The sequence below is a fragment of the Corvus moneduloides genome, chromosome 10 (assembly GCF_009650955.1).
Source record: "Corvus moneduloides isolate bCorMon1 chromosome 10, bCorMon1.pri, whole genome shotgun sequence".
NCBI lineage: Eukaryota > Metazoa > Chordata > Aves > Passeriformes > Corvidae > Corvus > Corvus moneduloides.
The window spans coordinates 28,208,602-28,222,044 of NC_045485.1; the positions used below are offsets into that span (position 1 = coordinate 28,208,602).

The window sequence follows — 13,443 nt, forward strand, 5'->3', positions numbered from 1 at the left end:
GGGAGGTGCCGCCATGAGCCCGCCCGAGGTGGAGCCGCTCGTGTGCCGCAAATACGAGATCAAGAGGCGCCTGGGCAAGGGGGTGAGTGCCTGGCGGGGGGGCTGGCTTGTAGGAGCTGGGGTGATCGCGGGAGCTGGGAGGGCCCATGAGAGCTCGGGGGGCCCGTGTGGAGTTCAGGGCACTGTGAGAGCTTCAGGCGGCCCAGGGGAGCTGAGGGCGTGTTTGGGAGTTCAGGCGCCCGTGGGAACTCTGTCGCTCAGGGCCCCGTGGGAGCTCCAGGTGACCCAGGGGAACTCCGAGGGACTGTAAGAGCTCAAGAATAAATAGTAAAATGGATCTGAGTCTCAAAGTACATTCTCTTTGTGCCTACCAAATCCTTCTACATTTACTGTAACCCCATCACTTCAGATCATGGTGCATCGTCATATTTTCTCCATAACATGTATTTTTATACATGAGCCAATGGTAATTTCTAAGATATGTCTCCTCAGACAGTCTCTAAACCCTCCCCAGTTATCTGCTTTTCTATTCTGGCAGCTCTTTGCCATCACTTAGTTGCATTGATACAAGCATTTAAGTATTTCCCTCATTATCTTCACAGAGTCAAGGAATCACTGTGGTGGAAAAGCCCTCTGAGCCTGTTGAGTCCAACCACTCCCCCAGCAATGCCAAGGCCACCACTAATCCATGTCTCCATGTGCCACATCCGCACGGCTGTTAAATCCCCCCAGGGATGGGGACTCCACCCCTGCCCTGAGACAGTCTGTGCCAGGGCTGCACAGCCTTTTGCAGGAGGGTTTTTTCCAATATCCAGCCTAAACCTCCCCTGGCACAACTTGAGGCTGTTTCCCAGTTGCCAGCAGAGTAGTACTGTAGCACTTACCTGAGGTAAGTGTTTGTACTGCCTCATGCATGGCAAAGGTCCTGATCCCATGCTCCAGGACTACAGATGTTACTGGGAAGTCTGCCTTGGTGTCGTTACATGACTATTTAATCACTAGAATCACACATTGCAGCTTTTTTGCTTTGTGCAAGTATTTAAACATTAAATGGGCATTTCTGCGTGGGATACGATCCCGTTGTCCAAAGGTAAAGCAGCTCCTAGACTGTGGAAAGTCAAGATTCAAATCTATGCCTAAAATAAAAAAACTGGATCTGTACCACAAGTGAGACTGAGCAGTCATCATTTGCAAGTATCACAGTCGTCCAGAATAGGGAAAACTCAGGGAGAAGTTCCTGTTCCCTTAACAGACAGCACAGCTTTTAATTGGAAAAAAAAAAAAGGTTTAGTGTTGGATCTGACAGTGCTGTGTTAGTGGTTGGACCCAATGGTCTTGGAGGGCTTTTCCAACCTCAGCAATTCTGTGGTGCAGGGATGCTATCACTACAGACTTTAGTAAAAAGTCTCTCTCCATCCTTCTTACCAACCCCCCTTCAGTATTGAAAGACCACAGTGAGTTCTCCTTTGAGCCTTCTCTTCTCCAGACTGAACACCCCCAGCTCTCTCAGCCTGGCTCCAGAGCAGAGGGCCTCCAGCCCTCGGAGCATCTCCATGGCCCTTCTCTGCACCTGCTCAAACTGGTCTGCATCTTTCTTGTACTGAGTGCTCCAGGTGGGAATCTCACCAAAGTCAAATACAGGGGAAGAATTATCTCTCTTGACCTGCCACCCACACCATGGCTGCCAAAAACTAGGTGCCATTGGCATCTTGCCACCTGGGCACACCTGGGCTCATATTCAGCCACTGTCACCAGCACCACCAGGTCCTTTTCCAGCTTTCCAGCCACTCTGTCCCAAGCCTGACGTGTTTCATGGAGTTGTTGTGACCCAAGAGCAAGACCTGTCACTTGGCCTTGTTGACCCTTGCACCACTGGCCTCGGTGCAAGGGCCATCGATGCTGCCTTTCCAGACCCCTCTGCAGAGGTTCCTGCCCTCCTGCAGATCCATGCTCCTGCCCAGCCTGGTGTTCTCTGTGAGCTGGCTGAGGTGCCCTCAAGCCCCTTGTCCAGAGCATTGATACAGACATTGAACAGGACTGGCCCCGGTACTGAGCCTAGGGAATCCCACTGGTGTCCGGCCCCAGCTGGATGTAGCCCCATTGCCCACCACTCCCTGGGCCCAGCCATGAGCCATCGAACAGTGCACCTGTCCAGGCCAGGAGCAGCCAGGTTCTCCAGGAAAATGTTGTGGGAAACGGTGTCAGAGCTTTACTCGAGTCCAGGCAGACACATCCACAGCCTTTCCCTCAGCCACTGAGAGGGTCACACTGTCACAGAGGGAGATCAGGTTGGTCAGGCAGGACCTGCCTGTCACAACCCTGAACTGGCTGGGCCTGATCCCCAGCTTGTCCTTCTTTTGATGCATCCCAGGACATGGTTGGCTGTCTGGGTTGCTAGTGCATGTGAGCTCATTTCCAGTTTTTCATCCAGCAGCACCCCCAAGTCCTTCTCCTCAGGGCTGCTCTCCAATACATAGAGTCATGGAACCACAGGATAGTTTGGGTTGAAAGAGACCTTAAAACCCACTGAATCCCACCTCCTGCCATGGGTAGGGACACCTTACACTAGACCCGGTTGCTCTAAGCCCCCATCCAGCCTGGCCTTGGACACTTCCAGGGATGGGGCAGCCACACCTTCTTGGGGCGACCTGTGCCAGGTCTCCCCATCCTCACAGGGAAGGATTTCTTCCCAAGATCCCATCTAAACCCTGCCCTCTGGCAGTGGGAAGTCCTTCCAAATTGTGTTGTCACTCTGAGCCCTGGTCCAAAGTCCCTCTCAAGCTCTCTTGGAGCCCCTTTATGCACTGGAAGGAGCTCTAAAGTCTCCCTGCAGTCTTCTCTACTCCAGGCTGAACAGCCCCAACTCTCTCAGTCTGTCTCCTGAGTAGAGTGGCTCCTTGCTCTAATCGTTCTCTTCCATGTAGCTTCCATCATCTCTGATTCCAGTCCCTCGTTGAATACATTCTGGTTCCACTTCAGGCCTGAGCTGCGTGCAGGTGTCAGCACACTGCTCAGCTGCCTGTGTTTCTCCCCAGGCCTATGGCATTGTCTGGAAAGCAATTGACCGCAAGACAGGAGAAACAGTTGCTGTTAAAAAGATTTTTGATGCTTTCAGAAACAGAACAGATGCTCAGGTGAGAAATTATTGTCCTGATGTGTTCCGAGATGTGGTGGGATTCCATAGGTATTTTCAGGATTTTTGTCTCTGAAAGATGATAATTATGCATGTAACAATACAGTCTGCAGCTATATTGGGATAAAAACAAGCAATAAATACCAAGCTTTGTGTACCATGGCATGTACAAAGAGGAGTGGATTTAACCCTGTCACTGAAGTGCATCTCTGTTCTGCCATTCTCTTGAAGTGATAATAAACTGTTTATTCTTTATTTCTAGAGAACATTTCGAGAGATTATGTTCCTGCAGGTAATGTTCCCCCTCTTCTCTGATTTTTTATTATGTCTGATCTCTAAGTATTTTGTTCCCGTTGTTTTCCAAAATGCAGGGGTCATTGATTAGTGTTGATAACTCTAATTTCTTTTCTGCACCATCTTGGCAAAGGGCCTTTCAGCGTGAACCCACCTGAATGAAACACTCTCCATTTGGGCTTGTTTTTACTCTTTCCTGCCCTTTCCCCACTTTTAGCAATGTGTCTGCTGCAGCATCAACACATTGACTTGTACCTTCTGTCACTTCTTGCTTCTTGGTGGATAGAAACTGTTTCTCTTATGTTTTAACTGCCATGACTGGAGGAGGGGCTGGGGTGGGAGAGGGATTTACATGCCAAAATTGTTTTCCTCCATCATGCGGTAAGCAATTTAATCACTTAAAATAATCGAACCAAAACTAAAAAGGGAAGTTCTGCAAGGAATAACTTAAGACTACTCTTGTTTTGATATAATTGACCTTATCAGTGGCATTCCAATTATCTGTCCACTCCTCCTCAGCCTTACCATGTAGAAACATCAATATTTTGGAATAATGTTGTTATAACTTATGATTTGCTAAGGACACAAGTGAGGCAGGGCTCATAGAAGAGGTATTTCCTAAGACTGCCAAGTTTAAGTAGGAAAGAGATTATGTTTTTTTACTTTTTAGTCATTCTTGAAGCCTGAAATAGAAGCTGCAGACTTTAAAGCTAAAAATAGAAACAGTTCCTTAGAAATGAATTACCTGTTAGATCATCTCTGAAAGTGCAGAACTCTGGAGTGGATGGATGTAGGAGGAGCAGGCTTCTGAAGGAAAGAAGGAGTCACTTGGCAGTGGAGGGCAGGGAGAGCAAAGTTAATGTGCCGTTCAGCCCGTACTTCCATGACTTTTGGTGCTCAATAGACTTTAAGAATTTTAGTTTCCCCTCCTATTTTAAAACTCTTTCTTGTGGTTCAAGACTGAGGGCTCAGAAAGGAAAAGATGTGAAAAATGCTCTGTTATTCATAACTGGGTGTTCGTCTTAATTTGTTTGTCCGCGCATAATAATTGCTTTGTTCTGTCTTGAAATTTATCACAAGGCCATTTGATGGACTAGGTTATTGTTTTATATTATGTATCTCAATTATTCTAATTGAGAAGTTGCTGTAGAATCGGAGGTATGAATGATTCTCTGATGCTCTGGTCATTGAGCAGAGTTTTGTGTTTGCTGTTCAGTGTAGTTGTAGATCTCCAGGTGCATTTTAGGCCAATTTTAGAATGTCATTTTGGTAAGTATGTTAGTAGCATTATTATTCATTAAGCAAAGATTAATAGAACTGGCCCTGACAAGGTTTTTTTCAAGGTAACATGTTTTTTTCAGTACAGATTGAAATTTTTTCATGACTTTCTGTTATCAGTTCCAGGGCAAGGCAGTGTGAGACAGTGGAATTTTCCTTCTTAAATAGTACTCAAGTAACACTGTCAAGATTTAGCTGCATCTCTAGAACAATATCCCCTTTTGGGTAAAAACCTTCTTTAGATCATTTGGATGGGTATTTTGACTGTTCTCCTCACGATGAAAACAAAACGTGTGCTGGCCTGGCTGAGTATCACTGCTTTGTGAGTGTGTTTTCACAGGTTGCTGCAGGTGAGCGTGTTGTTTTGTGAACTTTCCTAGATGTTATGCATTATAAAATGTTGGTCTATTATGAAGTGTTTACTGTGTCCCTGGCTGCACAGAAGTGGGAAATAAAAGCTGTTAAAGCTGGGGATGAACTTAATGATCCCATCAGGATTGTCAGTCTGCAAAAATGTGAGGATGGACTCCACCTGCAGTGTGATAGCTGTGTTCAGGTATCTCTGGGTGCTGTCTCATCTCCATGCAGTCAGTTCCTCAACGCAGCCTGTGAGTGTCTGAGCCAGCCCTCAGATCGACATGTTCCGGTGGTGTTTGGGTTTTTAACTATAATGTTGATGGCAACTATGATCTATTTGCATGCCACAAAAATTCTGTGGTTCAGTAGGAAATGTGTGTGCATAAAGGGGGCTGGATTTCATTATAAATGGTATAGAGGGAGTTTTAGAATAAATGTCTCATTCAACAGAGATTATTTTTTTGATTAACTGACTGGTTTCCTACTATGGAACAAACTTGAATCCTTTTTTTAAGTTTATTTCAGAAGAAGCCTAATGGAGGAAACAGCATGTTAATGTTTGTTCTAGACAGTAATACAGATGGAAATAGGTTATTGTCCTTTTTATGATTCACAAGCAAAACACATGAATTTGACAGCTGGGTCTCTTCCCTGTGCAGAAATTTGGAGAACATCCAAATATCATCAAGCTGCTCGATGTTATCCAAGCAGAGAATGACAAGGACATCTACCTCATCTTCGAGTCCATGGGTGAGACTCAGTATTGCAGCAGCCATTTAAACCCAGCCTCTCTTAGGAGTTATCCTTGTTATCACTTTGATAGTGGTGTGATATACATGATATATATGAATGTTTGTGATACTACTGATATTTACCGATGTAAATCTATTACTGGTATAATGTATTACAGAGACAGATTTACATGCTGTGATTAAGAAGGGGAATTTGCTGAAAGACATCCACAAGTGTTACATTGTCTACCAGCTCCTGAGGGCAACTAAATTCATCCACTCAGGGAATGTTATTCACAGGGATCAGAAGGTACATTTTGGTCATGGTCTGTATCCTTCACTCCAGTTTTGTGTTGAACAATAAATAAAATCACAGACTGATTTGGGATGGAAGGGACCTTCAAAGCCCATCCGTTCCCACCTCCTGCCATGGACAGGGACACCTTCCACTATCCCAGGTTGCTCCAAGCCCAGTCCAACCTGGCCTGGAAAACTTCCAGAGATGGGGCACCCACAGCTTCTCTGGGCAGCTGGTGCCAGGGCCTTACCACCCTCACAGGGAAGAATTCCTTTGCAATATCCCATCTATCCCTGCCCTCTGTCAGTGGGAAGCCGCCAGTCCTGCTTGTGTTGTCCTTCCAGACCCGTGTTCAAAGTTCCTCTCAAGCTCTCTTGGCACCCCTTTAGGCACTGCAAGGAGCTCTAAGGTCTCCTTTGAGCCTTTTCTCCAGGGTGAATACCCCCAGCTGTCTCAGCCTGACTCCATAGGAAAAGTATGAAGAAATATACGAGACTAGTAAAACAACCTTGATAATAATCTTCTGCTATTCAGAGAGTAAAAGGCTAATTAATTCTCCTGTGTTCAATCCAGCCTTCCAATATCCTGCTGGATGCACAGTGCTGTGTGAAGCTGTGTGACTTCGGCCTGGCCCGTTCCCTGTGCCAGCTGAGTGAGGACCAGCCCACCCCTGCACTGACCGAGTATGTGGCCACACGCTGGTACCGAGCCCCCGAGATCTTACTGGCCTCTCGCAAGTGAGTGAAGGGATGGGAGCCTGGGACTTCACCACTTGCAAATTTTTTTGTCTAAAAGTCTTCAGTTTTTTAATTTTCAGTGTCATGTCACCAGTCTGTTTGCTCAATACACAGTTAAACTTCTGTGACATAAAAACCTCTCATGAACATGTACATGGCCTTCTTGTGCCCTTAGACTGTGAGTGTATGTACATGAGCAGTTCATCTGTTTGTCACCCTTTCTCCCACCAGACTTACTTCTTCTCCCTTAAACCCATAATTTTATAAAATTTGCTTGAGAACTTAAGTCCTCTTTTCCAAATTGAAGCAGTGTTTTTTGATAGACCTTCATGAAATATTCCCTAACCAGATTTTGAACCAAGTACCTGTCAGTCAGGCTTATGGAAAACCAGAAAAGTAAATAAATAGATGCTGGGGTAGTGTCCCGAATTTTAAATATGGATGTTTTGCAAACTGTCCTATACCCATTGTTTGGCATTTACTTTGCTTAAAAATGTAGTTCTTAAGTAATTGTAACACTTTGTGCATACACTATGACCAAAGTCAATTGTTTCCAAAGAACATGTATCTTCATTCTTGGTCATATGAAAAGGCTATAAAACCTTGTTCTGGCATTACCTTTAATATATTACTTTGTTCTGGCATTTTCCTGTAATGTATTTCCTTTTATGGCTTCTTAGACTAGACTTTGAGTAGGATAAATCTCCTTTCTGTTTCACGCATGCCAGTCTCATGATACCCAAATGTTACTCAACTGATAGTTCAAACCTGTGAGCATTTACATCTGAGAAGTCACCAAGCATGCTCTCTAGCAAATAAATCAATGTAGGTGATGTGAATACCAGGTACAGGAAAATATTTGCTTGATTTAATCCTACCTCTGTTCTCTTCCTGTTTGTAGTTACACTAAGGGTGTAGACATGTGGAGCATTGGCTGTATTCTTGGCGAGATGCTGCTTGGAAAGCCTCTTTTTCCTGGGACATCAACAATGAATCAAATAGAGCAGATCCTGAGGGTCATCCCTGCTCCGTCCCCAGAAGGTAGGACTCTGCTGCAGGGAAAGGTGTCTAGAGAAAGGGTTAAGAGTGGAAGAAAGCAGCCTGGCTGGGTCAGGGAAGAAGGTATCTCTTATTCATTCTGGCACCTTTCCAAAGAAATGAAAGTTTTCATCTTGAATGTCAGAGGAAAATAAGAAATTCAGATATCCTGGTGCTTCTGCATCTGTTGCTATGAGAGTGCAAGTTTATGAAGTGTATGATTTATAAATAGGAATTCAAAAATCAGCTTAGAAAATTTGTAAGTAAATATTCCATCCCCCTTCCATAGATCTCTGACTGAGTTTTATGAGGATAATTTCCTATGTTAATATCAAATATTTGCTTTCCTTCATAAACTGTGTAGCTCTTCTAATCCTCATCTTGGCAGTAACAGTATCTTTTTATTATTGCAGATATTTTGGCTCTGCAGTCAGAGTACAAGGCCTCAGTTATTAACCACATGAGTTCCCGGTAAGCTTGAGGTGTTCGTGTGTCTTGGATCATCTAATGTAGGACCATGGAATCATGGAACCACAGAATAGTTTGGGTGGGAAGGGACCTTAAAGATCATCTCATTCTACCCCCCAACATGGACAGGGACACCTTTCACTAGACCAGGTTGCTCCAAGCCCCATCCAACCTGGCCTTCCAGGGATGGGGCAGCCACAGCTTCTCCAGGAAATCATTGCAATCCCTCACTACCCTCACAGGGAAGGATTTCTTCCCAATATCCCATCTAACCCTGCCCTCTGGCAGTGGGAAGCCCTTCCCACTTGTCCTGTCACTCCAGGCCCTTGTCCAAAGTCTCTCTCCAGCTGTCTTGGAGCCTCTTGTGGCACTGGAAGGGGCGGGCTCTAAGTTGTCTCCTTAAATAGAAATTATTTAAAATATGAGTAAGATTTGGTGCTTAAAACTGATTTTTTCAAGATACTTTCGTCTTCATTATGTTCACAATTATATTTAGGATTTCAAAATGCAAAACCAGATTTTCTCTGTAAATTACAGAGAAGTATGTTTCTATGATCTCAGGTCTAGATTTGTGGGATAATGGGGCTGGAAAGTGATGAACTTTAAGGTCCCTTCCCAGCCAAACCATTCTAGGATTCAGTGATTATGACACACACTTTGTGAGTGAACTCGTGTCTGTTGTCACCTTGACCCCAGAACTGTCATTCCTGCCTTCACTTGGGAATTAAGACACTGAGAGCTCGTATCATTGTTTTCTGACTTCTAGGCAGCGAGTAGCATTTGAGGAGATTTTCCCATCCTCTACTCCATTGCCTGCCTTGGATCTGCTGAAGAAACTTCTGGTATTTAACCCTGACAAACGGCTCACAGCAGAGGAGGCTCTGCGGCATCCTTATGTGAACAGGTGAGAGTGACACCGGTATGGAGCTTCCCCAATGTCTTCTGAGACATTACAAACCTGCTCTTGTCAAAAATTTTCTTTAAATGCGTTACAGAAAAAATGGCAAAGCTAATTCTTTTTCTCCAACTCTATTTACATGAGATTGTTTAACTATCCTGTTTAAATTTTAATAATCTGTTTCCAGTCATTGAATTACATGATGTGTTCTCATTTCCTCAGATTCCACTGTCCTTCTAGGGAGCCCTCTTTGGATTTTGATGTGATCCTTCCTTTGGGTGATGATGTCCAGCTGTCTGTGGCAGAATATCGAAATAAATTATATGAGGTACTTTCATCCTATTTTCCCAAATCCTAATCCTCCAGGTAACCTGCCATTCTTGCACACACTTAACGAATTCTGTCATTGTCTTGTCTTTGTGGTCTCCTGGGCTTTTGATACCTGCTGGCCCAGTTACACCTTGGTGTTTGATCGGCCAGTTCCATACTGTCGTAATCTTTGAGAGACCTTTACATGTTAAATTACCACATGGCAAAGAAAAATCTCTGAAGCATGATGTCTGAGAAAGACAGAATGGTTTGGGTTGGAAGGGACTTTAAAGATCAACTATTATACTTGTTACTTACCCTGTAAAATAAACTGCAGATATTTTTAAGTATTCCTCTTTGTTTTGATGTTTTGTTTTTCGGCTGTATTGCTGCATTAAGTCTAACCTGCTTTTCTGTTCTGCAGATGATCCTTGAAAAGAAGTCAAAGAGCCTTCCAAAGGAGCAAGGGCAGAGAGAAAACATTCAGCTGAGCCAGTCTGAATCCAGCACACTTCTCTCAGGTTTCAGCTCAGTGGCTGTACCTACCAGGAAAGGCCAGCAGGAACCAACACCCCCTCTTCTAAACCCTTCACATGTGCACACTGGAGCCACAGCTGGGGTCCAGCCAATAGGATCCAGCCAGAGCAAGGATTTGGCCAGAACTGTGTGTCAGAGGTCACAGACTAGTGTGATGATGTACAACCCCATCACACACACCACTGTGCAGAGTAGGTACCACCCTCCTACACCGGGAGGTATAATGCGCCTTGGGGTATTGTTGTGGGGAAGAGAGAACGAGTGGTGTAAAAGAAATAAGGGAATTTGCAAACTGATGCAAGTTTGAATTTGGTAAAATGAGGGGGTGAAAGTGTGGGAGGGAAATGACATGAGAACAAAACATTGTTGAATGAGTGTTGAGTATGGGACTGCTCCTGCCTCAGTCAATGTGTTCTGTGTTCTTCCAATTTTCCTACTTTCTCTCGTGTTTTTCCTTCTGCAGGAAATGCAAATCCTGGTGCTGGGATCAGGAACTGTTCTGCACCACCTCAACAGTCCAGAATCCCCAACAATGGGAAACTAGGGAGACAAATCACACAGCCAAACACTCGGCTCTCTCCTACCAGTGTGCAGAGCCTTTACAATGTGAGTAGCTTAACTTCTAACCCTTACTTGTGGTAACCTGCGTCACAGCAACTCCCTGTAGTGCTCCAGGCCGAGTGGCTGGAACGCTGGAAAAGGTCACCTACTGGTGCTTATGATAGCAGCTGAACATGAGCCTAGGTGTGCCTAGGTGGGCAAGAGGCCAATGGCGCCCGGCTTGTACCAGCCACGGTATGGTCAGATGCCCAGGGCAGTACCTGTCCCCTATGCTGGTCCCTCAGCTGGACACTGCTGAGGGACCTCCAATCCTGGGGACAAGTTTGGGCTCCTCACAAGAAAGGAGGGGCCACATTGTGGGGCTGGAGTGTGTCCAGAGAAGGGAACAGAGCTGGGGGAGGGTCTGGAGCAGCAGCAGTAGCTGTAGAGGAAAGGAGGCTCAGGTGGGACCTTCTCACTCTCTGCAACTCCCTGACAGGAGGGTGCAGCCAGGTGGGGGTCGGGCTCTGCAAGTGACAGGATAAGAGGAAATGGCCTCAAGTGGTTCCAGGGGAGGTTTAGGTTGGATATTGGAAAAAACCCACCTGCAAAGGGCTGTCCAGCCCTGGCACAGACTGTCTCAGGGCAGGCGTGGAGTCCCCATCCCTGGGGAGATTTAACAGCTGTGTGGATATGGCACATGTGGAGACATGGATTAGTGGTAGCCTTGGCATTGCTGGGAGAGCAGTTGGATCCAGTGGCCTCAGAGGGCTTTCCCAGCCTCAGTGATTCTGTGATTTCATGTTTCTGCATTTCTAATGAATTGCTGTTGCTGAGCCGTGAAGGTGTCGGTCCTGTCCTCTCTGCTCCTCCCTCTTCCCTTCTTGGCCATGCTTCCTTGCAAAAGTCCTTACTCTCACTGCGTTCTTTAATGACCTCTTGCTCCTGCCTTTTTTTCTTCCTGAGCTGGCTGTCTGCTGCCTGGTGACTGCTGGCACCTGCAGAAGTGATGGGAGGAAGCTTATGACAGAGGAAGAGTACGGAAGGAGGAACCACAGATTCATAGAATCACAGAATCACAGACTGCTTGGGTTGGAAGGGACCTAAAAACTCATCTCATTCCACCCCTGTGCCATGGTCAGGGACACCTTCCACTAGCCCAGGTTGTCAGAAACTTTCAAGCATGTCCAGTAGCACACTTGCAACCCACCATTCAGCCCCTCTGATTTGGAATCCCTTCCAAAATGTTTTGAGAGTGAGAGAAGCCATTTATTCCCCAAGATGGGATTGTGGAGCTTGCTGCACATGCAGGTGTACACATGACCAATGCATTTGGAAGAATCTTTAGGGAATTGTGACCAACTTTCTGTGACAGGAAGAGGAGAAGAGGGAGAAGATCAGCCTACAAATGCCCTGAGTTTGTGTTTGTTTTTTGAGAGGATAATGCTGACCAAAGCCCAATCTGTGTCCTATTTGCATTCCAGAAAGCTGATTCCAGGTTATTAACTTTCCTTGGCTTTTCTTTCTCACACAGAATCCCAGAAACTCTCAGTGTAACAGCAAAGATGTTCGTCCCCTTGTAAAGCCCAGTAAAAAGATGTTTCAGATCACTGCAAACGTGGGAGCTGCAGGTGATCCAAGGGCATCAATGGGCAGCTACTCCCAGGCCTACGGAACCATCAGTAAATCTGCACTGCAGAGTCTTCCAATAGCAAAGGCCTCTGAAAACCCTGAGCAGTGAATGTGGAGATGTTCCAGACAGGTGAAGTACAGCTCATCCCTCAGCCCCTCACTAAACAAGGGCAGCAGGGGAGAGCAAAATATGAGGAAATGCTTTATTCACTGCATAGGACAATGTCCTCCTTTCCTCTGGACAAGCTAATAGGAAAGGGAGTCCAGCCCCTCTGCCTTCCAGTCTCAGCAGACAAGGACACCGCATGTTTGCTCTCAGACTGTGAGAACAGTGAATGCTGTCAGTTCATACTCCTTCTTTGAATTATTGCGAAAAATCACAGAAAACTGCAATATTCTGATACTTGAGTGATTTTTAGACATATTCAGGGTCCAGGGGAACCTCCTGAAGTTCAACGAGGCCAAGTGCAAAGCCAAGAAAATGCTCTGAGGGCTTGAGCCCCTCTGCTCTGGAGATAGGCTGGGAGAATTGGAGGTGTCCAGCCTGGAGGAAAGAAGGCTCTGAGAAGACCTTCTAGTGCCTGAAGGGGCTCTAGGAGAGCTGGAGAGGCACTTTGGACAAGAGCCTGGAGTGAGAGGACAAGGGGGAAAGGTTTCCCACTGCCAGAGGGCAGGGTTAGATGGAATTTGGGAAGAAATCCTTCCCTGTGAGGGTGGGGAGGCCCTGGCACAGGTTGCCCAGAGAAGCTGTGGCTGCCCCATCCCTGGAAATGTTCAAGGGCAGGCTGGACAGGGCATGGAGCCACCAGGTCTAGTGGAAGGTGTCCCGGCCCCCGGCCCACAGCACGCAGGGTTTGGGACTGGGTGACCTTTAAAAGGTCCCTTCCTACCCATTCTAGGATTCGTCAGCAGTCTGCCTAAATGGTGGATATTTTTTTGAGCAGAACAGGTAACTGTTCTCTGAACACCATGAAGACCTAACTCTTCACAGATAATCTTACAGCCCTTCACTCATTTCTATGACTCTTCTGGGCTACATGAACAGAATCCATCATGGTCTGGTTTTGTTAAAATCAATTAGAAAAGCATTTGAAATAAAGGTGGGTTCTTCTACAATACTTAACAGCTTCTCTAGTGTGTAATATTGTAAATATTTTTAAAATAAATACTTTATATTGCACCACAGAGAATCT

The 13,443-nt window shown here is 45.8% G+C and overlaps 1 protein-coding gene across 5 annotated transcripts in view; it reads left to right on the forward strand.

Moving 5' to 3' along the window:
• MAPK15 (mitogen-activated protein kinase 15) overlaps positions 1-13,443 on the forward strand; it is a 14,383-nt gene continuing 940 nt past the window's right edge. The window contains exons 1-13 of one of the 5 annotated variants that reach the window (XM_032119133.1): positions 1-82; positions 3,036-3,134; positions 3,396-3,425; positions 5,722-5,812; positions 5,973-6,103; positions 6,665-6,828; positions 7,730-7,869; positions 8,280-8,337; positions 9,101-9,238; positions 9,455-9,560; positions 9,966-10,269; positions 10,542-10,684; positions 12,153-12,380. In XM_032119133.1, coding sequence (XP_031975024.1) covers positions 14-82; positions 3,036-3,134; positions 3,396-3,425; positions 5,722-5,812; positions 5,973-6,103; positions 6,665-6,828; positions 7,730-7,869; positions 8,280-8,337; positions 9,101-9,238; positions 9,455-9,560; positions 9,966-10,269; positions 10,542-10,684; positions 12,153-12,359 — 1,680 coding nt within the window. In that variant the 5' untranslated portion in view covers positions 1-13 and the 3' untranslated portion in view covers positions 12,360-12,380. Of the gene's footprint in view, positions 83-3,035; positions 3,135-3,395; positions 3,426-5,721; positions 5,813-5,972; positions 6,104-6,664; positions 6,829-7,729; positions 7,870-8,279; positions 8,338-9,100; positions 9,239-9,454; positions 9,561-9,965; positions 10,270-10,541; positions 10,685-11,584; positions 13,436-13,443 lie in introns of those variants that run through there. The other 4 variants (XM_032119132.1, XM_032119134.1, XM_032119135.1 and 1 more) reach the window with 4 other exon arrangements.